The sequence below is a fragment of the Amblyomma americanum genome, chromosome 2 (assembly GCF_052857255.1).
Source record: "Amblyomma americanum isolate KBUSLIRL-KWMA chromosome 2, ASM5285725v1, whole genome shotgun sequence".
Lineage (NCBI taxonomy): Eukaryota > Metazoa > Arthropoda > Arachnida > Ixodida > Ixodidae > Amblyomma > Amblyomma americanum.
The window spans coordinates 93,852,648-93,877,148 of NC_135498.1; the positions used below are offsets into that span (position 1 = coordinate 93,852,648).

At 46.2% G+C, this 24,501-nt stretch overlaps 2 protein-coding genes across 2 annotated transcripts in view; one reads left to right on the forward strand and one right to left on the reverse strand.

Moving 5' to 3' along the window:
- The first annotated feature begins 15 nt into the window (after positions 1-15).
- On the forward strand, positions 16-16,220 carry POLDIP2 (DNA polymerase delta interacting protein 2). Its single transcript, XM_077654933.1, has 10 exons — positions 16-150; positions 389-449; positions 1,372-1,469; positions 2,476-2,584; positions 4,174-4,243; positions 5,157-5,264; positions 6,791-6,954; positions 9,356-9,481; positions 11,103-11,182; positions 14,020-16,220. The coding sequence occupies exons 1-10, from the start codon at positions 56-58 to the stop codon at positions 14,126-14,128; spliced, it is 1,020 nt and encodes a 339-aa protein (XP_077511059.1). The 5' UTR covers positions 16-55; the 3' UTR covers positions 14,129-16,220.
- LOC144121625 (uncharacterized) overlaps positions 14,921-24,501 on the reverse strand; it is a 14,753-nt gene continuing 5,172 nt past the window's right edge. Inside the window, exons 7-11 of the mRNA XM_077654932.1 lie at positions 22,867-22,995; positions 21,571-21,683; positions 20,035-20,241; positions 18,865-19,055; positions 14,921-18,039 (exon numbers count right to left, since the gene is read on the reverse strand). Of these exons, the coding sequence (XP_077511058.1) occupies positions 17,580-18,039; positions 18,865-19,055; positions 20,035-20,241; positions 21,571-21,683; positions 22,867-22,995 (1,100 nt within the window). The 3' untranslated portion in view covers positions 14,921-17,579. The remainder of the gene's footprint in view (positions 18,040-18,864; positions 19,056-20,034; positions 20,242-21,570; positions 21,684-22,866; positions 22,996-24,501) is intronic.

Genomic DNA, 24,501 nt, shown 5'->3' on the forward strand with positions numbered 1-24,501 from the left:
GACGCCGCGGTTTGAAGAGCCTTCGGCAGCCGCATTGCCGATATCAACATTCGACATGGCCGCTGTCTTAGCCAAAATTTCCGGCTCCTGGAGGCAAATTTTCGTTCCTAGTAAACCGTGGAAGCAGATCTCGCACGTAAACTACACAAGGTACGTTTCTTGAACTTGCCGATAATCTGCCTGCTACATTACTGTGCTTGAGGCAACGCTGTATGCACCTTGGTGAGACCGACCAGGCATTCCCATCATGCGACGTTCGAGATAGGCTGAACAGGTGATACGTGGTTGCTTAGCTAGCCGCGTTGTCTTCCGTGAGTGGTGTGACAGCCTTGCGCCTTGCAGGACGTAGCGTTGTGAACTCATTTTTTTTTTAAATTTCGCTTCGCAGACTTGCAGAAGTGGGCCGCTTGGAAACGCCGAAACTCGAAGGAAAATATGACACAGGGCAGGTGAGATGTCACCGCCACTGGGGCAGCTACTCGCTGCGTTTGCTCGCTCGAATTTGTGAAAGAAGTGCAGCATACCTCTGTTGTGTTCGGGATGCAGCTGTTCAGCACACTGTCGTAGCCCACTGGCTAGGAGTCTCGTGCATTGCGCGAGCGCATTCTCATGTGGCATTGTTGCGCGTACATTCTGTCATTTGAGTGCAATAAAACAAAGAAATCTTGACCTATCTATGCTGAAATTCTCCGAGTATTCCTGTCGACAGCACGGCCCGAAATCTAGCGTTTTTTGCGAGCTCTGGTGGTGTGTAGCCACTGTCTATACCTGCCGTCGCGAACAGTGCCAATCACAATCGTCTCCGGCGCGCGAGCCATGAGGTGCGAAGCAAAGAGCGCGACTGAGTGTGGTGGCTGAGACAGCGACTGTGTGCAGTCGCAGATACGCCGATGTACAGGCTGCACAATGCTTGATCAGCGTACTTCAAACACACTTCGCATTCGCCTTGTTCGCTTTGCTCTGCACTGTGGCATTGTGACTGCGCTTTTAAGTGGCAAACGTGACTTCAAATGTACATACTTCTTGCTAACAGAAGCGAACGTAAGAGCAGGGCCCACACGCAACACCGGCTGTTGGCTCTCGGTGCCTGAATCCGATGGACAAAGGGATTATTGGCATAATTGATATTTGGCAGCTGCATTGTTGCCAGTTGTGAACACTGACAGCTTCTTTACACCGAGCAGCGATCAATAGTGAGCCTATGAACGTTTTGGGAAGTCCGCTTTAGGCCAACTTTTTGTTGATACTTATGCTACCTTGAGCGGGACAGCATTTTTGTAAATGGGTCGTTGGTGCGGTGACGTTTTCATCAATTACTTAATATTTCATAATTTTGTTGTGGTGTTTTATGTAACCCTAAATGCTTGGCAGCTTTTTCTGCACCGGATCTTTGGCTATCGTGGAATCACACTATTTCCATGGATGGCCAGGGTTTACGACCGGGATGTGCCCAGCAAGAAGAATGCGGAGTGAGTGGCTATAAATTACCATGTACTTGATGTCAGGCGCATTAATTGAGCTGGCAGAGAGTAATGCTTATTACGTTTGCACTAGTCTGGTATTGTGAATGCTATGTGTTGCCAAAAGTTCCCGGGCCAATGCACCGATGGCTGTAGCAGGAACATATGCAACTCTCAATGAAATGGGTGCATCGATTTATTTGTGCAACTTTCATCATTTTTACCCTCAAAACGCGAGTGGCAGCAATCACCATGTTGCTCTGTGGCTACTCCATTTATGGCACCACGGCCTTTGAACTTCTGTAGCTTATGGTAATTCTATGTAAGCTAACCTGCCGTTATATTCGTAGACTGTTCATTTACACTCTTTTGTGGAATGATCTTTCAGTGTACACTTTATCTAAATTTATTGGCCTTCGATGTAAGGTGTACCACACTTCCTTGAAGTTGTACTGAACTTGGCATGTGCATGCGTAACCACTATAGAAAGCAGAATTGAAGGAAAGGCACTTGCAAAATGTGAGTGATACATAAATGTTTTAATGCAGAAATAGACAACCAGTAAATTTAGACTGTGCACTGTATTTTGTGAGTAAATTATTTTGTTGCTTCAAAATCTTACTATTGACTATAGCATGAAATTCTGGCTATGGTAGCTACATTTTCATGAAGTTAAAATGAAAAAGCACCTGTGCACTGTGCAAGGTCAATGCACCTTAAAGAACCCTAGGTGGTCTAAATTGATCTGGAGCTTTCCATTACGACGTCCCTCATAGCCTAGGTGCAGCTTTGGGACATTAAACCCCACGTACCACTTATAAAGGCAGCTGTAGTGCAGCTGCTGCCATACTCTAGTGTTGTCTGTTTGCATGTAGTGCAGCCAGAAGCAGGTGCGTTACTGCATGGGTGTGATTTTCCAGCACTCGACTTTGGGCCTCAATACACAGCTTATTGAGGCCCAGCTCAATAAACAGTGCCTTGTTTTATCATACACTTAATAGACTATTTCTTGCAGGGGCTCGGAAGAAGGTAGTGATGGTTTCAACCATGTCGGCCGTGAGGTGAAGGGCAAGACGCACACCTACTACCAGGTGCTGATTGACTCCAGAGACTGCCCATATGTGGTGAGCCTTGCTTTTTTCCTTGAAGCACAGTGTGGCCAGGAGCATCACGAAACCCTTCCGTGCATACATTTTTAATGGTAGAATAAAAAGTAATTGGAGTGCAGCCAAGCTATGAACCAGAGGTGCATGTGCTTCTGTGCATAATAAGAAAAGGGAAAAAGAGGAAAGGATGAAGTTCTAGGCTTTGTTAGCATTACATATAGGCTACAGAATATTTTGTGTCCTCTATAAACTTGCAGGCAAGCATTGTGAAGCAAAGCATGGAAGGTGGCTTTGCATGAGTCGGGCATGGGCCAGAGATACCGTTGTTTATTCTTTATTCAGAGCGGATTAAAGTGCAGCAAGTAATGACCAGAAAACCGAATATGGTCAGTCATACTGCCAATGTCAATCCCATGTCAGTCCAGGTTTCTTGGTAGCCTGGATCCACCTGCAAGTTACACAAATTATTATTTTGTAAATTCATAAAATGTAGTTAACGTACACTCTTTTTTAAGCATATATCGTACGCAGAATTAACTTCAAGGAACTAAAAAGAATGAATGACTGAAGTGGGTGAATGACACACCTTTAACCTCTCACAAGTGACTAGCAAGTTTCTATAAACTGTGCAAGCATTTTGCAGATCTCATCTGCTCATATTCTGTTCCCATTGTTTGCAACACCTTGTGTCCTACTTTTAGCCAATGCACACTAAAGCACTGCATTCACGTTACATCTGTTACATGAACTGCATGGACTACAAACAATGCTTGGAAAAATGCTCTGCACACAATGCAATCCTTGCATTCCTCACCTCGGTGCATTTTTGTTGCTGCTTGGGGGACAGGACAACAACAGCGATAGCTGCATGGGTGTCATTTTGCGAGATCTTTTGTCAATGGCGTCGTCCTTGCACGCTGCACCCCACACCCTGACACTCCTATATCACAACCTGCACAGCCACAAGGTCAACCTGTGTCACGGCACGGACCTATATGTGCCATAAAAACCCAAACACACAATCAACCCTACACCTCCACCCACACACCCGTTTACTGCTTACTACATCTGGCTATTCCAACACCTGTCAATGCTGCACTGCTGCAACTGTGCAGGACCATGCATGATGCATGGTTGCACAGGGGACACACCAACTACCCTACACCCCTGCCCCGTTGCCACAGACCTCTACCCAGGGCTGCTAAACACTGACTGGCACCAACATTTTCTGTCACTCCAGCTCCCTGCCCTCTTGTTCTCTGTTGTTTTCCTTGTTGCACCTGTCACGCTATAGCAGCCATGCTATCACTGAAATTTGCATTACTACATGGGTAAACATCTAGAGGATTTTTACGCTTGTTAAAATTTTTAAGGCTGGATTTTTCAATTTGTGTCTTTGTGTGTGCATCTTGGAAGTTTTAAGGCCTGACGTCACTTGTTCAAAAACTGATCAGCATGCCATGGACTGCTGTATTTTGATGACTTCGATATTTGAGAGTGACTGGTAGGAGGGTGACTGGCACAGCACCGGCCAGGCCTTTGTCCTACACGTGGACCTGACTGGATTGATGATGATGATTTAACAGCTTGGTTTCTCTTTCTTTTAGCGGACCCAGACAGAGGCAGTGACATTCCTGGGAAATCAAGACAACAGCCGGTCCCTCTATGCTATCCCAGGTGAGCTGCATCTGAGGGCACTGCATTGGTTATCTAATTTCATAGTGCATATAAATCATGCAGTTGTGTGCTCAACACTTGCGTTGTTCATACGTTCCTGGGCATTAATGGCATGGCATGTTTTGTTCTCGTTTGTAGTGGTGCATTAGTTGCATAAAGGTAATGGCCTTGAATGAAATGTTTTCAGATACTGCTGTAGGGAGCAGTAGTAACTTTCTACAGTCAGGAAGGCTTCAGTCTTTGTGCTCAGGTTTCAGATGTTTGGAACAAGCCCACCGCTATGCTCACACACCTAGTGAGGCGTTCATTTGTGCCATAATTCTGCATTTGTTGATCTTTCAGAGATAACTTGGCTCTTTATGGAAGAACTATGATGCAGGTTGCGTGTTTAGTACGTGTGCTGCTGTAAAATGCCTCTTTTGTGCTCTTTTCATCTTCACTGCAGTTATCAGATAACCTCCCTATATCTCCTCATGAACAGATATAACTGCCTTTATGCACTGCAACTTAACTCGTGCAACATAAAGTCAGTATTCTTTTAAACATAAGTGTCAAGAACAGTGATGATTCATGGTGGATTGGAGTGACAGATTTAGCCAGCCAACTTTGGGCTTCTTTCAGGGGGCTTTAAAAAAAAAGAGGCCTTGTAAGTACTGTGTGTTGGAGAACCTTCAAAAGATGGTGCTATCTGGCCAGCAAGAAAGTTAAGTGAGAGAGCTGGGAGTTTAGACGTCGAGGGGATGCAGTGGTGGATTGGGCCCAACATATGACTGAAACAACCACTACTCTACTTCCTATGTTCAGTGAACCCACAGGGTCAATGCTAATCTTCTCACGACACTACATTCAAAGACTTCATTATTTGTGTTCATGCCAGTGTCCAACATAGCTTGCCGTTCTTTCTTTTCTGAAGGACTTGACTATGTTGCACATGAAGACATCCTGCCCTACACGTCCACTGAAAAGCAGCCCTTGCATCATGAACTCTTTGACAAGTTCCTTGTCTGCGAGCCTGATAAAGGTGAGGGGTGTTTTGCATTCTCAGATATACGTGTGCTTCAAATTCCTCCTAGCAGGGAACTACTCTTGCTGCTGCATGCCTTATTACTGTGCAGTGGCACTCAAGCAGGTGGCTGCCACATGTCCCGTGTGCCCCAATACAGGCTTAACACTACTGTTCAGTGCATAAGTGGCCTCCATGCATGGTGAGACACAGTTGGTGAGAGACAGGTGTGCAGTTTATTTGCATTTGATGGCTTGTTTGTTGCTAACCTCATCTGTTTGTTTTCTCCCGTGGGCGGGCGGCATGATCTTTATGTTGCCAAGGGCCCAAAAGATGGCATCGCATAAGGGGAGGAGCTGAAGATGCAATAGGCTACAAAAGCATTAATACATAATTAAATAAGGTAAAAGTATGAAACTTGGTTTTTTTTGATGAAAGGAAATGACACAGTAATTGTCTGACATACCTCAGTGGACAGTGGAAGGAACCCTGCAGAAAGGTGGGAGTGAAAGAAGAAAAAGAGAAAGAGGTGCGGTAGTGGAGGGCTTTTCGACTGCCTGAGGAACCACCTCCTGGGGATCTTTGACCTGCACTGACATTGCACAGCAGGCACATTAAAGATCCCCAGGTGGTCGAAATTATTCCCCAGCACCTCTTTTTTTCTTTCTTCTTTCACTCCCACCTTCCTCCCTTCCCTTATGGCATGATTCGGGTGTATACATTGTGAACTCTCAAGGTTGGGTAGTACATAGTAATAGGTGAGGTATTTTCTGGACTATATAATAGTCAGCGGTCTCTACATGTTTAAAAGGTGAAATTTTTCTTGGTGCAGACTGTATATGATTACATTTTTTAAGGTCAGTTGTCAGCTGAAGAAGCCTGCATAGCTTTCAGGTAGGACAGCCACGGTAAGCGGGGGATATGGTATCGACCGTGAAAATAAGACTGGCCATTCGCAGTCTGGTTTTTGAAGAGTGAGTGACACCTTTATTTATCCCAAAAGGGAAAGGGGCAGCAGGGAAGGGAGAGAGGTTCCAGGCTTGGGAGGCCTCTGCTACCGTCCGAGCCCAATCTGTGAACTTGTTGCCGTGGGCTTCGAGAGCGGTGTGTCATGATGGGCCAGGTTTATGAAATGGAATCGTCTTAGTATCTCATCTGACAACAATGGCTCAAAATGAGCCAGAAGACGAACTTTGCAGACAGGACGGTAAGACTGGTACCAATTATATATTGTTTGCGAAGGACCCAAACCTTTTTAAGCCAAAATTCATCCCTGTGGACTATACGGTGTCTGCGGACTATCTAAGAAAATATTTTTATTTTAAGTTGAAATTTGCCCCTGCGGAGGAAAATGTGGTAGCTGGTTGAATGCCACTGAGTGAGCTTTTGCCATTTTCTGCTGCTCAGAAGCAGGTCAAGGGCAAGGGAATGTCATGCCTACGCAGCGTCAGTAGTGTAGGTGTTCCCCAAGTTACTGGCATGTTAGCTTTATTCAGCCTTGCCTGGCAAAATTTTAGGATATATTTTACTTGTCTTTTGTGCAGACCCTCCGTTTGCTGCCAAGGACACTCTACGTGCATGGCAGGAGAAGAACCACCCGTGGCTGGAGCTGTCAGATGTCCACCGGGAGACCACAGAGGGTGTGCGCGTCACTGTCATACCCTTCTACATGGGCTGCCGTGTAGCACAGAGTAGCACCGTCTACTGGGTATGTCGGCCAGCACCGCTTCATGCGGGGCGCACGCACTCAGAGATTTGCCACCAGCGCTGCTGGATAGTAGATGTCTGTAATATCTGCAGTGTCTTGTGGGAACTCAGAAGCGTTGTATTTTAATTGGAAAAAAAAAATTTAAAATTGGTTTTTGAGGAAAGGATATGGTGCAGTATCTGTCACATCTGGGTGCAGTGCACATGGGAACCACAGCACTGAGGAAGGTGGGAGTGAAAGAAGAAAAAGAGAAAGAGGTGCCGTAGAGCCATAATTTTGACCACCTGACGATCTTTAATGTGCACTGACATCGCACAGCACCTGGGTGCCTTTTGTGTTTCGCCTCCATCGAAATGCGGCCGCCGCGGCCGGATGTTTTAATTGTGCTATTGGGAGTTTCTGGCATTCTGTTCTGTTACACAGCATTTTTTTTGTCTTTTTATGTTTGCATTCTTTATTTGGCATTTTCCATCTTCTTTCTCATTTTACTTTAATCCATTTCATCCGAAGTCTGTCATTTTCTAAGTTCTAACATAGTCCTTCAGTGCTTTTATGGTCATGAAACTTCTCCGCAACGCTATGGGGGAGCTTCATACGTTGACCGTGCCTTCACGAGGCGGCGCTTGGAGTCCTGTGGGGGCAACAATGCGGGCAAGCGAGCATCTGTACGACCGCGAATCCGCAGGCAGCATACGAGGCCGGCGGTTTGGCAGCAGCTATTTTCCTTCTGATTTTGCCTGCGTTTACAAACTGGTACAGTGCACAAGAGGTGCAAACTTTTGATGCCGAAGACTTGCTGCTTGACCGATTGCTACAAAGGTACGCAGGAAAAGACCTCGCTATTCTATCTGCCGAGCGACGCTGAGCAGCGTGAAATGTGGAAGCGAGCGATACCACTACAGGAGAGCGGTGGATTTAGCTTTGACTGCAAGGGTGTATGTATCCGCGAGAAGTATTTGGCCTCTAGGATATAATTCGGCCTGATGAGTTTGCGGTCAATGACGAAGCAGTGTCGCTGCAACGCGAGAAGCTGAAACTCTGGCCCGGCTCCATTCCACGAATATTCGAAGGCTTACCAGCGTACTTTGCATTTTAGACAGCTGTATTCTTACTGTGCTTGCGGGTTCTAGTGCAAAAGCACTACTTCACGGGGTCAAACCCGACCAAGAATCTCATGGCGTCCCCAAAACTGAGAGTGCAGAAATAAAATAAATATCATTGCGACTGGGCTCCGATCCTACGGCGGCGCGAACAATCAGCTTCGCTGGCCGCTGCACGAGGGCACTGTGTTATCGTCGCAGCCGATCACACCTCGTATTAAATTGCAACGCACTCTCGCGCTGTGCATTGCACATCGTCGTCTTCATGAACTTCCATCTGCAGCTCGAACTGATCAGATCATCTTAACCTCGATCAGTGCTTAAGCTGAGTTTTATATAGTCACCAGACGGGTCGACTACCCAGCAAAGCAAATCCATGATAACCAGGTTATAAACGCATGTTTTTGCACCTCTACTCGGTTTAACTGCAGTAGAACCCTACCGCTTTTTACTTTGTACATGCTGCTCCATGCTTCCCATCATTGCTCATTTTTTGTTTATTGCGTGGCAACTTGCAGCATGTCTTTTATTTTCCTGGCGCACAGCTAGCACATGAGCATTCAATCAAAAAATTCAAAAATTTTTTGCGCTTGCCAGCGTCTTCGTCTTAAAATGCAGCGAAACCTCTTATTTTCAGCACCAGTGAGATTGCTGTATTTCTCGCAAGGCAAGACCCAGCCGTAAGTGTATGCATATAGACTTGCGCACTTCGATGAAAGCAAGGACCCGGCCGGGACAACCGCAACCCAGACACATGTAAATATATTACTGACCAAGAAGCTAGATCTTCTAGAGTGACATTGCTGGCAAGTTGCGATGAATGGGCAGTCAATCACACAAGGTTTGTACTGTCTTGATGATGCAGCCAAGCTTTCAGGGGATAATGTGTAAAGTAGCGTTCATGCTAAGCCCAAACACCAATCACAAGAAAGCAAAATACCAAGAAAATGTGATGAGCATGTTGGCCGGAAAACAGCTGCTACAAACCCAGCTCTTTCAGCCGTTTGTGCCGCCTCTGCGACAGCTGCGCCACAAGTGGCACACGCTGTCCCCACATGAAACTTTGCCCGGAGTTTCGTGACCAGAAAAAGCATTGAGGGACTATGGTTCTGCCTTCTCAGATGCCACAGGAGGTCTAAACGAGGTTAATTTTTAGGTCTGAAAATGAAGGTCATGCTGGCTGCATGGCTACAGCTGCTGCATTCTCAACTGTTTGCCTGTCATTCAGTTTTCATGCCTGAGGCAACACGGTCGCATTGTTCCATTATAACTAGTGAGGTTTTTAACCGTCTTTTCTACAGTGGCGCTACTGCATCCGGCTCGAGAACCTCGGAGACCTGGCAGTACAGCTCCGAGAGCGCCATTGGCGCATCTTCAGCTTGTCGGGAACCTTGGAGACCGTCCGTGGTCGTGGTGTGGTAGGGCAGGTAGGTCTGAACGTGCTTGCCCCCTTTTTGATGTTAGCGGCAGATTCCATTGGTTGTGTTGGAGCAGTTTGTCAAGTCTCTGCAAAACAGCAACTGAATCTCGCACGGAATGACCCACTCCTAATCAGCCACTGGAAGCTACGCTTGATATGACAGAGTTCAGGGGGGGCTGTTTTGCACTGCAAGGTCCACAAGCTGAGCTTGGCATCCATCTCCGAAACATCTCGATATGAAACAGAGCAGGTGTGTCCAGTCATTAACTCTTCGTCATCACAGCTGCTGCTCTCTGAACTATTTTGGTCCCTAGTATTGGAATTGGTAAAAACCAGAGCATAGCTGCTGGATTGCACGGTGTAGTTGCAGTAGCGTAAATAATCACACACAGTTGTCATCATTGTCTCAGAAAAGCGCTGCAAACCAGCACACTTGGCCTGGACATTCCAGAGGTGATGGTATTGCACCCTTGGGGTTCCAGCAAAATCGCACTAGGGAGAACGAGGTATCCCTGGATAGCCAGCGGGACACGTTCTCTGCTTCAGATCAAAACAAAAGAAGCTGCTTAAGATATACCAGTGAAAATTGTGGCAAGTACAGCTGGACCCCGCTGTTACATTCCCGGGAGCTGCGTTTTCCTTGCTGCTATGTTTTCTTGAGCAAGTCCCGGTCTAGCTCCCATACAAACCTATGCAATACGAACTCGGCTCTTACATCACAACTGTGTCGGTGCCTCTGTGTGCTATGTCGCGAATGTTTACCTCATGGTAATGCTTGATTATGTCGCGAATATTTAACTCACTGTAGTGCTTGATAGCCTACATTTAGTGCGCATGGAACGGAGGCAGCACGCCAGCCAAAATTAGACTTCACACTTTAGCCGTCGCCGTGTTCAGTGGCTTACGGTGCATCCCGACTGTATGCATGCTTACGGGCGGTGTGAATTTTGTTGTGGCTTTTGGCGTAATTCCACCGTCACCGCTGTGGCGCGAGCACTAGCGACCAAAAGCGCAGAAAAAAAATTATGCCGTGGCAAGCACCATGGGTCCAGTGCTATATGAGATGCAGTTGCGTGGGTTGGCTCCTAGGCTTTTGTTTCTGTCATGTCACGTGTTCCCTTTTGCAGTAGACCTCACAGTATTTTTACGTTATAGGGAACAAAACATCCTGTGATTGCACAGCTAACTCCCTAATTGCAGTCTTGTTTATAAGCAGGTGTTTCAGTGTAGCTCCTCCGTATGATTGGAAACTCATATTCTTATCATTCTTGACAAAAACCTGTTAACGTTGCCCTCTGATGAATTATATTGTGTTCAGATAACCTCCTCTTTTGTAAGAATGAGTAAGAACGAGATTAAGCAGGTCTCTCTGAACAGTACTTGTCCTGTGTCTCACCTGGCCTTGCTGGTGCAGTTCTCAGCTTAAGTGACAGGCTCTGATTGTAAAAGACTTTGACTGTGCCAATCCTGTGGGCTCAGAAAATTGAGCTCAAAACTTATGTGCCTTTGCTCAATTGCAAAGAGGCAGCACATTGCCCCGTTGTGTACCACTACTTGTGCATGGTGTGTTTTGTAATTTGCTTCTGCTTCACCGAAGCGCAACACATCCTGGTTTTCATTTCTTGCAGGAGCCGATTCTGTCCAAGTCCCAACCAGCATTTCAGTACAGCAGTCATGTGAGCCTACAAGCACCAAGCGGACATATGTGGTCTGTATTTGTGCACATATTACGTAGCTAGTTAAAGGGGAAATGCAGATGCAGCAGATATTTACTGTAAGCTTTTGGGGTACTGACATCACCTTAGTTTTTTTTTTTTTTTCTCTTTTCAACTTAGAAACACCCGTGTTTTTTTTTCTTGCTATATTATTATGAGATTAGCTCGAAAGCTAATGCAGTAGAGGATTTAGAACAGCTTGTGCTTGTAGTGAATGTATGCAGTAGGATCTCCTAGTTACTCACACCAGCCTTAATTGTGCATGGTTCCACTTGGTTGGGACTATGCTAGTGTTCACTTGGCTCGGTCACTGCTGTAAGTAGTGTAAAACACTTGGGGCTTCTTGACCATATTCTTGAAGAAGAAAATGTGATAGCGTTCAGGTTGCCTGTTGTGGTGTCTACAATGAGTGTCTAATGTTTTTCTTGCCTGCCAAAACTCTGGTTGGAACCTGTTCCATTGTCCTTATGTGGTATGCATGAGTTATCACCACCTAGAATGTTCAAGTACCTTTCGTTGGATGATCATATTAGATTACACTAATGCCATCCACTAATCCACCTTAATCCATTTTCTGGACGGTCTACAAGGTCACCTGACCTCTTTTGACCTATCAGGGAATTTCTTGACGGAATAGCTAGAAATCTTTAGTGCGCTGTCATTAAGGTCCCCACTCACCGATTTCATTACTTTCTGTCTGATGACGGGGGTTGCTTAGGCTGCCACTGTCTGTCCGGTGATGCGGGTCGCTCGGGAAGAGCAGCCCGGTTGTTACAACGTCCACTGCTGGGAGCACCTGCCATTGCAGGGTAGTGGCACATTGCTTAACTGCTGCACCACTGCGCCAGGGGTCTTATGAGGTCTCTCAGTGATCTATGAATGTAACGTAGAGAATGGTCAATTCCGCATATATGGGCATAACCCATTAATGCTATTGTATCATACTTCTAAAGGGCCACAGAAAGGGGTGTTTGAGCTTGGCTTTAAAATGCTTGCACTTTCTAGAGTACAGGCCACCAAGAGTTCATGCCACATACGGGACCTCAAAAGCGAGTGGAAAATTTATAATACATTTTTAAAAATTCCCGCTTTCGCACCTCGCGGCGACGGGCAATGCCGGACTTTCGCTAGAATCCTGGAATATGACGTCACGATGTGCAAGTGATGTCAGCAGCCGGGGGTTATCATTGGTTAGCGCCAAATTCTTTCAGACGTCACATGCTACCACGGCCGGGGCCACTCCACGCGCGTGCAGCCAGCGGAGGTAGGGGGGAGGCAGCTTTATTGAGATCCCCTTTCTGGGGCCTTTTAAGGCAGAGCTTAAGTGCCCTGTCCAGTTTTAGTGCGCTAGCACTAAGGCCCTCACTCTTCAGTTATGCAGATCGTTGCCTGAAACCTGCTTGACCTTAAAAACCGAGCCTCTAACTGCATTAAATGCTCTCGCCTGGTAATGGTAATACAAGGCTGTGTCCTCGTGATGTGTTGCTTCAACTCGGACAAAGGTGTTTTATAACATGCAGAAATAAAATTACTCATAAGAGCCAGAGTTACTTTATGTTCTGTGATGGGCAGTCAGTGTAGATAAGGGCTTTGGATTACATGATAATTCCTGGAAGCTCAGCAGGATTGCAGCACATGTACCATATTTACTTGAATCTACGCCGGCGTCAATTCTAAGCAGACACCTGAAAGTTGAAGGGCAAATAAAAAAACTTTCGAATGTAAGCCTGCCGAAAGAACAATTTAGAACGACAGCAGGGACAACACACAAACGGAATTTATATCATTTATATCATAGGAATCTGCTCCCACTCACTCGTCCTCGTCATCGCTGACCTCCTCATCACTCTACTCTTCGCACAGTGCACAATCTTCTGCGACATCAAGTGCATTGGAAAGGCTGCACTTCAGAACGAGCATGCAACCATGCTTTCCGGGATGTCATCCCGACATCCCGGGCGCGTTTCAGTGGTCCAGTGGAATGCCTTGCTCTCTTGCTAGCTGTCTTGCTTTGGCCTGTAACGCTTCTGTGGTCACTGGAAGTGGCGCTGACCTCCGCAATTTCACGAACTCTGCCAGTGTTGATTTCACTTCGGGATGGCAGCCTTTGTTCAGGTTCGTGAAGGCGCTCCTTGTTGCAGCGCAAGCACAAAGTTAATCACAAATAGAATGAAAAAAAAACCTCGAATCTAAGCCGATCTAAGAGTTTCGTATCTCACGTTGTTAAAAAAAAAAAACTACCGGTACGAATAAATGCGGCATATTTGCTACATTATACCTCCACATTGAAATCCGCCTAATTTAGCTGTGCCTGCCTCGCGGCAGCAGAATGCCATTGGCCCACAGTGGGCCAGATCTCACGAAAGGGTAGAGGCCTAAAATGGACATTGAGCTCTCTCTCAGCTTGTTCTCCCACATTGGTATGCAGGACTACTTAAGTGCTTTTAACTGATTGCCATTGGTACTTATTGGCAGGTTTGTTAAACTTGAAGAATAGAAAAGATTGACGAGTCCAGTGACTGGTGAATTGTTATTGTTTATTCATACTAGTTGCTGAGGTCCTTATTAAAAATCCGAGGATTTGAACTACTTGAAGTGGTTGGTATAAGAAATGTGCATGGAAATGTATGGAAATGTGTAATGGTGGGAAGAAACCTGTGGCAGCTCTTACAAGTCAGGTGAGTGCTGTGCCACCAAACTACATGTGCAGTCTGATTCAGTGTGGTTGCACATGCGTTTCTGCATTTGGACATTTGTTGCTTTGTGACTGGGCATTTTAAGGCATGACGTTATCACACTTTTTTCCCTCCCTTTTCCTTTGGTCTCGTAGGGGTACATTTCGCATGGAACGGGAAGACGGCTTCACATTCGACTGCCGGATTCCACCATTTTCACTCGAGAGCAAACAGGAGCAGAATCCGCAGCCTGCCGCGGTCTAGTCACTTGCAGCTGCCTCCTACGTCCTCCAACCGCATCCAGAGTCGTCCCCTTTCCTGGCCAGACGTGTAGATGAGATCGAATTTGCCTTCGTGCATGGGATGCTGGAAAGGGAGATCGTAGGGAGCAGACCATCATGGCGAATCCTCTCCCACATCGATCTTGAAGACAGCGGGCAGCACAACGGTTCAGCAAGAGCTCTTGTCGGGTTTTGCCTGGAGCATGAACATTGTCCTTGTGCTCTCTGCCTGTTAGGAACAAACAAAAGACTGTGTGCTTGGCCAGAACAGGATGTCAGTTGAGTTTTGTGTGCTGACTTCTAGAAGCCAGCCTGAGTGTTAATTGCGTACGTCTTGGTAAGTGTGTATAGAGGCTGGACTGTGGAATTTCTGTGTTCAGAGGTGGAATACTGGGGAACTTACAGTCTAGAGAGGCTGTATGTGTCAGTCTCCGCTTTTGGTATTGTTTTTTCCTTCTGCATTGGCATGCTGTTTTTATCAGGAAAAGGCTGTTTTTCATTTTACTAAGAGACTTGCCCTAAAAAAAAACTGTCGGTTATATAGTAGTAAAGAAAAACTTGTTTGGCAGCTCTGTGTATTGCCTTACTGGTGTGAAAGGGCACATAGAAGTTATGGACACCCCTGGTAGCAGCAGTGGACACCACTGGCAGCAGCAGGCCAGGTTGATATCTCGCATCAACATGCATGCCTTGAATGAATCGCATGTGTCGCTGTGTGAAATACTAGGGTTGTGTGAATGGCGAAGGTTCAGCTTGAAGAGAGTAGTGCCAAATGTTAATGAAAAATAAATGTTGAATATTTATTTCACATAAAATTGCACTGAGAAAACGCACAAAGAAGAAAAGAAAAATCTAGGCAGTACTGCTGTGAACTGTTGCACGCGACTATTTATGGGATCATCGCGATGCGTGAAGTACACGAAAACAAATGTGCAACGGCATGGCGCTCTGCACCTTGTCTAAAGCACTGGCGCCATTTGACAACCCACGCTTCGTATTTTAAGTGTGGCATTGGAATGTGGAGGTGGTTCAAGTGGTGCTCGATTTTTCTGGTGAAGCGTTTTGGCAAATGCTGTCGTATTTATACAAGGCTGCTCCTGATACAGTGCTCACCTAAATCTTTGCCAGAGAAGTGTGTATTAAATAAATCGCCGTTATCTATTATGCCAAGCAAATGTCATAAAAAATGGATTACATGGAGGGCGCAAAGTCTGAAAATGTGTGACATTCCAGTAGCTTTTGCACACCACCTTGTGCGTTGCTGCAGTTTACTGACAGCAAGCTCCAAGGCCAAACAAATATACAAGCTCTCTACAGTTACTCAAAGACTCACCCAAAGACTCGAGCTGCTTCATCACTCTCTTGTCTATAGTGGCATCTCATTGGCAGTGGCTTCTGGTTGGCTCTAGAGCACCGGTTTTCAACTTTGATCCTGGCTGCATTTTGATAGAGGTAGAATGCAAAAACGACTGTGTACAAAGATTTTGGTGCTGCTTAAAGGAACACTGCGGGAAACTTCGTCGAATTATTGTTCTCAGTAAGAATTGATTCTCTAGCTACTTTAATGTTTGCCCAACAGCAAATAATGCATTTCTGGTGGAGAAAATTGAATTTCAAGATTTCCCCTTCCTGCCACTTATTTCATACTTGCGACGCCTACTTCAAGGAGGACTGGTTGCCACCATTTTGAAGCGCATGGTGGTGTAGCATAGCCTCAGAGATCTGCATGTAAAATTTCGTGTTGACGCACACAGTTCTGAAATTTGCCAATGGTGGCAGCACTTGTATTTCATTTTTTTTTGTGTGTGTTTTCAAGCTTATAAAAGTCTGTTTTCAGTTAGAGTGGTTTGCAAGTACAGCCCAACTTCAGTTCGTACTCGGTGTCCCTTAAACTTTCCGAACGTCAAACATCGTGGCCCAGGCATGCGAGCACCCGTGAAACCATTTATTTACTGGACACTTCCAGAATTACAGTGACAAAGGACCACTAAGTAATGTTTTAATGCTAGTGCAATGAAAGCTCGTTAGCTCGACCCCCGTTAATTCAGAAACCCGAATAAATCAAACTGCTGGGTCCCGCAACGGTTAATTCGAACCAGGTATGATCACCATGGCAAGAGATCGTCGTAATAGCCCCCACTCGAAACCAGCTGCAGAGTCGCTTGCGCACCTCTGATGTGCGCGCAACGACGGGCAGCTGAACCGTTCCTTTCGTTTCCATCTGCGTGGCACATGGTTCCATTCTTCCAGTGTGCCGAAACTGCACGCTCATCACACGCCGTTGTTTGTACGGTGAAGCCTCACACGCGATGGTACCACTTCTGATTTTTTCTGATCCCTTGAAGTCTGAACTAATGAGCTTTTACTATATAGTACTGAATCGTTCGCATGTTCCAACAAGATACTCAACACAAAGTATGGAGCTGCAGAAACATTTTTGACAAGTTTGTCCCCGTCATTCACAGGTAGCCCTGAACTTAGTGCAGCAGTGCTGGCTGAATTTCCACGTGGTGACACAGAAGGAACATTAGAACAGTGAGCGCAAGTTTTGCAGATGTGGCCATTGGCAGTTTTTATTTTTTACATGCCCTAGGGGCACAGTTTTGAAGACGACCATTGTTTGAAAAACAAATGCACTATCTAGGACTACTCAAAAGACTGATGGCTAGCATGTTGAAGCACTCTAAACTGTGCACATCTGTGTCAAAACAGTGGTCAATGTGTTTTGGCAGGCTGCTTTAGAGCATGTAAAATGGTGTTCCAGATGGGCCTTGTAAGATTTCTTGCTGTTTTCATTAAAAGATCCTCCTATTACATAGCTAAAGTAACAGCATGTGCCTTTTCTAAATGCTGCAATGAGCTTATGGCACTACATACAGCAGAGATACTGAATGCACTGGCATTGCAAATGTAACTTGAAATATCTCGGTGGTGAACAGCAATTGCTTTTCCATACCCTTCACTTGGATACACCACTTGTCAACAGTCACAGCTAAAATTTGCATCACTTTTATGGTGCGTGTGCGTGTGTGTCCTCACACCACTTACACTTGGCAACCACTAAGGGTGCTGGTTGCACTCAATGGTGAAAAAAGAGGGTGATTGTCAATGTGCCCATAGCACTGAATGCACTTAAAAAGAAAAAAACCTTCTCTGGGGAAGTGTCTGTGGCATCCACAGTTCAGCTCGTCACACTGCCACGCAGCAATTTTTGCACCATCGTAGCAGACTAGTGATTCTTACACTGCTATTGACAGCGCCACCCGATTGCAGCAGATGCTCTTTCCTTGTTGCACAGCAACTAGATGCAGGACGGACAACTCATTCTACCTTGACTGCAGGCCACACTGCAGTTGTGGCTTCTTGCAGGCCACTGAAGCCGTTTCAAAGGCCAATTTTCACCGGCCACCGCAGGTAGGTTCGACGGCTAGCACTCAGTTCCAGGTCCTGGTTCCACGGCTAGCCTCGGGCCTATCCAGCTGTCCTTTTCGAAGGACCTGTTGCAGGAGTCCCTCCAGCCGTGCAATGGGCCCGCTTGATGCTTTCACACCTTGCTTGAGACGGGGGAAGTAATCCTTGCACAGTAAGTGTAGAATCTTGCGGAACTGGCGGCCGTAGTATCGTGCCAGTACCCAGCCAGCCACTTCCAGGAAGGTGCAGATGAGCGTGGCCACCAGGTCGGGGTCCTCGACGGGTGCATTCAAGCAGAGTGCCAGCCACTGCCAGCCGCGCTCTGGGCCCGGAGGTTGGCGCGAGGGGTCTGTGGGCTTGTGCCAAGAGGGAAGGGGCGTCTGCAGCAGGGCCGCATACAGGCGCATAAGGCCAGTGATGCGCCGCAGGAACTGGCTCTCTGTCTCGAGGTTGTTGTCTTGAGTGCACTTGTAGCCACACAGCCTGCGTTGCAAAGACAGCACACACAAAGCATGAACACCTGTCGAGGTGGAATGTGTACGAGTGGCTTGACAAACATCTTGCACCTCTTGCATTTCACAACTGTAAGAGCGAAAGTGCTAGAAAGGCATAGAGACTGCATGTTCACAGTATAGCTACCACGAGTTCCCAGAACGCAAGCACCACAGACAGTGCCAATTTAAACCACCTCATTTGCTAAACCAGTGAACCAATGTCACTACCCAGAGACATTATAATTGTGAATGCAACTGTTGTCTGTATCCAGCATCTGTCTTTTTATTTATTTATTTATTTCAAAATGCTGCAGGCCAGTGTTGGCCCAAGCAGGAGGGGCATGAAAAAACGCAAATTGCAACACCATGTGAGAACATTTAATGTGACACACATCAAAAATGAAACTTAAAAGATGAACATAGCAAATACAAAATAGAAATACATGCTGAATACATGTTGGCAGTCACTGCATGCTGCAAGCTGAATCGTGAGAACACCCGCTCTTGTTTTGTGCAGAAATAAAAAATAGCATCAACTGCGAGCATGCAAAAATTTTGGAGAATGCAGAGATAACCCTTGAATGTAAATACAGATGCAGAGGTTCTACAGTGCAGCCCCATAGTTAGTCTGCATAGTTCAATGAAGTCAGACTATTGCTGAAAAGTTTCCCTGCACTCGGCAGCACTGCGTCACCTTTAAGGCCTGCACACTCTGCACTGTACTATAGTTCTCCTCTCGGTGAACGACTTTCAAGCTTGTGTCTGAGGGATCGCCTGGCATCTCGTGTTCACTGAGAAGGAGCTGTGCACTGACCTCAGGTATTCGGTGTCGGAGGCGACTGTATTGCGGCTGAAGAACACGGGCACCAGGGCTGGGCAGCGCATGTAGAAGTGGCCCAGCAGCAGCTCACCCAGGTCAGGGAAGCGGCACCACAGGCCCACCGCAAGCGCGGCTATAGGGAAGGCAGTGTCAGCATTTGACAGAATCTGCTCCTCACCTTGCATCTGGAGAACAGGGGGGGAGAAGACACAAAGGGCAACTGAGATCATAAGCACTCACAAAATGGCAGGCAAAACAGCTGTATGCACTTTTGCTTCTTAATCAGTTTTGCTTGTGACAAGTGGTTCCGCACCACCTTTGTTCTCCTGTTTATGGCCCTCCCAGTGCACAGCATGTTTTGCCCATCGGACCAAAAACATGTGCTCTGGTGATGTAGGCTGGGAGAGGGGTATTGTACTGGCTGAGGAAGTCGGCAAATGTGCCAGCACAGGACACTTGGACAGTGCATTACATTCATGCACGCCATGTTCATGCACTTTTTTTCTCAATCCGCAGCAGCAAAGGCAACAGTCGGATTACATTAAAGAGTAAATGCAGTCGTTACTCCCTCTTCCCTCTCCCCTGTGCCATGCCCTCATGGACCTTTAGGGTATTTAAGTAAATAAAAAGCTTTCTAACGTGACTGTAAATTCAAATTCAGGCACTCTACATGGTCCTATCATACACGCAAGCTCGCCCATGACAGCAGATGATTATTTGAAAGCAGCCAGGCACAGATAAATATGATCAGCATTGCAGGTTTCACCGGCACGGTTATCAGCCAGAATCCAAGTAATTTGTTTACTGCTCTTTTATCGCTCTAAACGTGCGTGCACGCTGAGCGTTTATTACAAAATTACCTATAAACGCAAATGCCGCAGTTGAGCTTTCAGCAAAAAAATGCATCCAGAGTACAGAATTTGGATAATTCAGGCATTTCTTTGAGGCTCCGTGTGACGACTTTCAGAGCTGGAATAATGACTGAAAATTGAGCACGGTCGATTGAATGCATTCAGAACACCGAGTCCAAATTTGCCAGTAGAAAAACATGCAAATGCTCTCTCCAGCTGCAAAAGTAAAAGGGGTTGTTTGAAGACGCAGCTTGTCGTCTGAGCGACATCTGTGAAAGCACGGTGTGAAACAGCACGGATGTCAACCACTCACAACAATCTTCTCGGCCAGTTTGTCGAGGCAGAAGCGCAGGGCCAGTGGATGTGCATTGCTGGAGACCGAGCGGCCGGCAGACATGAAGGGCTTGCCCGAGAGCAGAGCACTCAGCTTCTCCAACTTCTCTGTGACTGCACTCGAGGTGGCCAGAGCGTTCACCGGGATGGTCACCGCTTTGAGAAGGTCAAAGCAGTACTTCTTTTGCTGCTCCAGAGAGGTGGTGACAGGAGCACAAGACAAGGGGCACAGACACATAAGAATGACGTACACCTATCATATTCAACTAGGGACAAGACTACAAGACTTACGAACATTCTGAGTTGATAGTCACATCACCTTTCAAAATCCCTTCTCTCCACCACAACAAAGCGTTTATCAAACAAAATATCGAGTGGAACCATTTTAAAACAGCAAAAACAGCAAACCGAAACCAAAACTTAGTCCGTTGCCAGGGATGATGAAAAACTCTGGTACGCGCCCTGAATGGCCTGATACGACCTAATACTAGCCTCTAAATTTTGTTGCTGAATCAAGGAGTAGGTATTAATGTGCCGGTACAGAGCTCTAAACCACTACACTGCTAGTAAAGGAAAGCTTGCTAGGTTAGATTGGCTTGGGCTGGGATCGTAGACTACAGATTCAGACATTCCACAGCCCTTATGTACTCCATACCATAAACCCGGATTCCATCGAATCAAAATGAAAATTTTGCGGCTAGAAAGCAGACCTGTACCATATGGTATGGGCCTGCCAAAAAAACCAATTGACATTATAACTAGCCCAACGCGGGAGGGATGGGAGGCAGCACTGCCTAGCTCGGATGAAGGACGTCAACGCCAGCTTATCGAACGAGCAAGGGCAGCAGCTTACACCATAGGAGTCCAGGACTGATGACACCACTCTGCTCTTCCCCACCCTATAACTGTAGTAGAATAAATATTTTCATCATCATCATCTCTTTAAACATACCATACTGTCAAAATTCAGTATATATGCACATTTATAACACAACTGCACATTTTAAACATCGAAAGTTACGGAAAAAGCAGTTTTCTTGATTACAAAAAAGCTTCCATGAATGGCGCCACCATCGTATGGCCAAACTATTTGGTGGAATGACACAGTGACGAACGCTCCATCCCTGAAGCCTTTACTGCCAAGAAAATCTGTGGGACTATAGTTATAGTACTACAGAGATAGACATGCAAACAATAACTGACAGTGGCAGTAGTGTCAACATGGCAATGACATGCAAGATGCACTTGGTTTGTTTAGGAAGGCATTAATCGGGGGTATGCACGCTTTCTAACAGACAGACAGCCAGCAGGTTTATATCGTAACACTGCGCCAAACCGTTCACCCTGCTGTACATATGCCGTGTCTCTCTACCGAGTCAGGGCACTACCCACATTCACAGACATATGCATGGCAGCTGTCTCTTGTCACAACAGCCACAGCAGAGGCTCATCTCTTCATTTGGCATTCAGAGAGAGTGGGCCAGCTCTGCACTAAGGAGAGACAAACTCTTCTTACCGCTTTGTCCTGCAAAAGCTCTTTATACGAGGCTTGCCACTGTTCTAGTCGGTCCAGGATATCTGCATGCCTCTTCAGCTGGCTAGCTGCCGTCTGGGCCAGGCTTCTCACAACTGCAAATCAAAGGGCACGGTTGCAGCGCCTCCCTATTACAGAACACCTGCGCTGTCGGCAGATCATGTAGAAATGATGATAATTGTGGGCTTTTTTTATGGTGCAAGGGCAACTGTGGTCAGAGTGCTAAACACAAGTTTGGTGCTCAACTCAGATAAGCTTTACTCAAGGTGATGTTTGCAAACGGGCAGATAAAAACAAAAGTGATGTATACAGTGCCTAAAATACAGTCTGAGTGTGTAACCATGGTATACATACAGAATTATTAAATGCAAAATGTTTGGTCTTTAGTATAAAGCCACACAGCCTCTGGCAACAGCCCTTGCATGGGCAGGGAGTGTGGAGCCCCTGACATGAGCGATTAAAAATAAAAAATCCATTCCTCAGAAACGAGAAAAAGCTGAGATCAATGACAGTATGAAATTCTACATAGGAAGCCTACATTAGCTAAAAAGTTTAGGATTCTTTTTTTAATGAAAACATGGTAGCCGCCAAGAAAAAAAGGACGGGCGCGGACGTAGTTATGTGGTTTCTATACAGCCCTGGAAAGTGATGTCTCCTTTCTGGTTTTAGCCTCTCACACACGATTAAGACATGGATGGGAGAGTTGTTCGGAAGATGTCAGTGTGTTGCACGTGCGTGTCCTATCCTAAGCCTGCACAGTGCAACCTCTTTACAACTGTCATGTTTCTCAGTAGTGTCAACATGGCAATGACATGCAAGATGCACTTGGTTTGCTTAGGAAGGCATTAAGCGGGGATATGCATGCTTGCTAACAGACAGACAGCTAGCAGGTTTATATTTTAACACTGCGCCAAACCGTTCACCCTGTTGTACAATGCTGTCTCTTTACTGAGCCAGGGCACAACCCACATACATGGACATATGCATGGCTTTATTGTGTGCAGATCATGCAGAAATATACTGACAAGACAAGAAAAGGTTGCGAGGTGCGGTGTGAATGTGCCTGTTGCAGCATGACACTTTATGCAAGAAACAGGAGAAGAACTTGAAAAGTGCACTGAAAACACTTGACTGTGGAATGCTGGTGTGGGAAAAAGAAGTTCAAGGAATAAGACGCACGATGACAAAGTACCAAGCAGAAAATCGAAGCATAAATGTGGCAACAGAAGAGAAACGTAAATTGTCGGGACCACAGATTCGACTGGGATTTTCAATTACCTGGCAAAGAAGGCACAGCCTGCTGAACGCTGGAATCTTCTCTCAGCTCAACAGTATCCTGGTTCCTCTTGTCTACACTGGCCCTCCGCTCCTGCTGCTGCGCAGCCACTCCCTTTCTGGTGGCTTGTTCTGTGCGTGTGAATTAGCAGTGAACGGCATTGCATTCAGTGCCATGAAAACACCTAACAGTAGTGGGCTGCACACCCGAGTTAGTTAGTCATATGGAGTTTAAGGGCATAAAAGAAACTAAGGCTATGATGCACCCTGCAGATTAGCATTGTATGCTGTTAATTTATATACTACTGCTCATCTGGAGTGAGGAGTAACAATGCAATCTAAAATTGACTAAATGGATTCCTTAAACACCTTCCACCGTGAATGTCATTCAATTCTAAAGTCATTAAGTTTCTCAGTGTTGCAGTCAATCATTACCAATAGACCATAGTATCAGCCACTGTGAACATCATTAAATCTTCCAGTCTGACAGGGGCACTAGCTGCTGATGAAGCAACGCAAAGCCATCTTTTACATAATCATCATCACCAAAGAGGTTCCACCATTAAGAACAGGTACGGCACATGGTATGTGAGGCTTGGAAGCAGCACATGGGCTATGACAGGCGCCATAACAGCGGACTCCAGACTAATTCTGACCACCTGGGATCCTTCAATGTGCCCTGACATTGCACAGCACACCAGCGCTTTACAGTCTGCCTCCATCGAAATGCGTCTGCTGCGGTTAGGATTCAACCCCATGACGCTGAGCTCAGCAGCTGAATGCCATGACCGCTGAGACACTGTAGATGGTCCGCCTTAATTAAGAAGAACAGTATGAACAGCAGCAGCAAGTACACGGGGCCGCCAACAGGGCCCAGCTGCCCACACAAATAAAAGGAACGGGTTAGCCAAAAACCAAGGGGCAGAAGCTGTAACATCCAGCCCCAAGAAAAGGATTGCCGTACACTTGCATGTTTATAATACTCCCTGTAACTAGACTCCAATGAAAATGAGCAAAACAGAATCAGAAAGAAAAAAAACAGCAGGGACACATGCAAATCGCAGGCTGAAACTTATGCAGAAACGCATTCCCACCAAGTGCCCATGGAAACCCTCTTAATTTGATCCGTGGCTACCTTCTTTTTCACCTCCTTCTTCTTCCTCCTCATCCGATTGCCCTCCCACGATGCTCACCTGGATGGCATATATTAGCTACCTTCCTATTCACAAGTGAGCCCGTTCTACCTGGTAGTAGGGACTGGGTCAATTTAATTTTCTAACCTCTTTAAAGACATGAGTGTTCTTCACTGTCATCCAGGAAGAGCTCTGCATCGCAGGTACTGAAGTGCGGCCAAGAAGTGTCGACAAGAAAGTAGGCGAAAAAAATCTGGATCAGTATAATGTAACAATTGCATTCCATATTTGTATTTGCTGCCTTCATAGCAGACTGAAACAATGCCATGCCACCACAAAGAGTGAATGTAGAATGTGGTGTTGTTTAAGCCAGTGATGAAATACAAAAATGGAGTTGATTCGGTTTCAGAATAGTTGCATTTAACAACAAGCCTGATGTGCAATCCCTATATGCATTTCTTCAATAAAATTACAGGGCATGGACACATGGTAGCACAACAGCAAC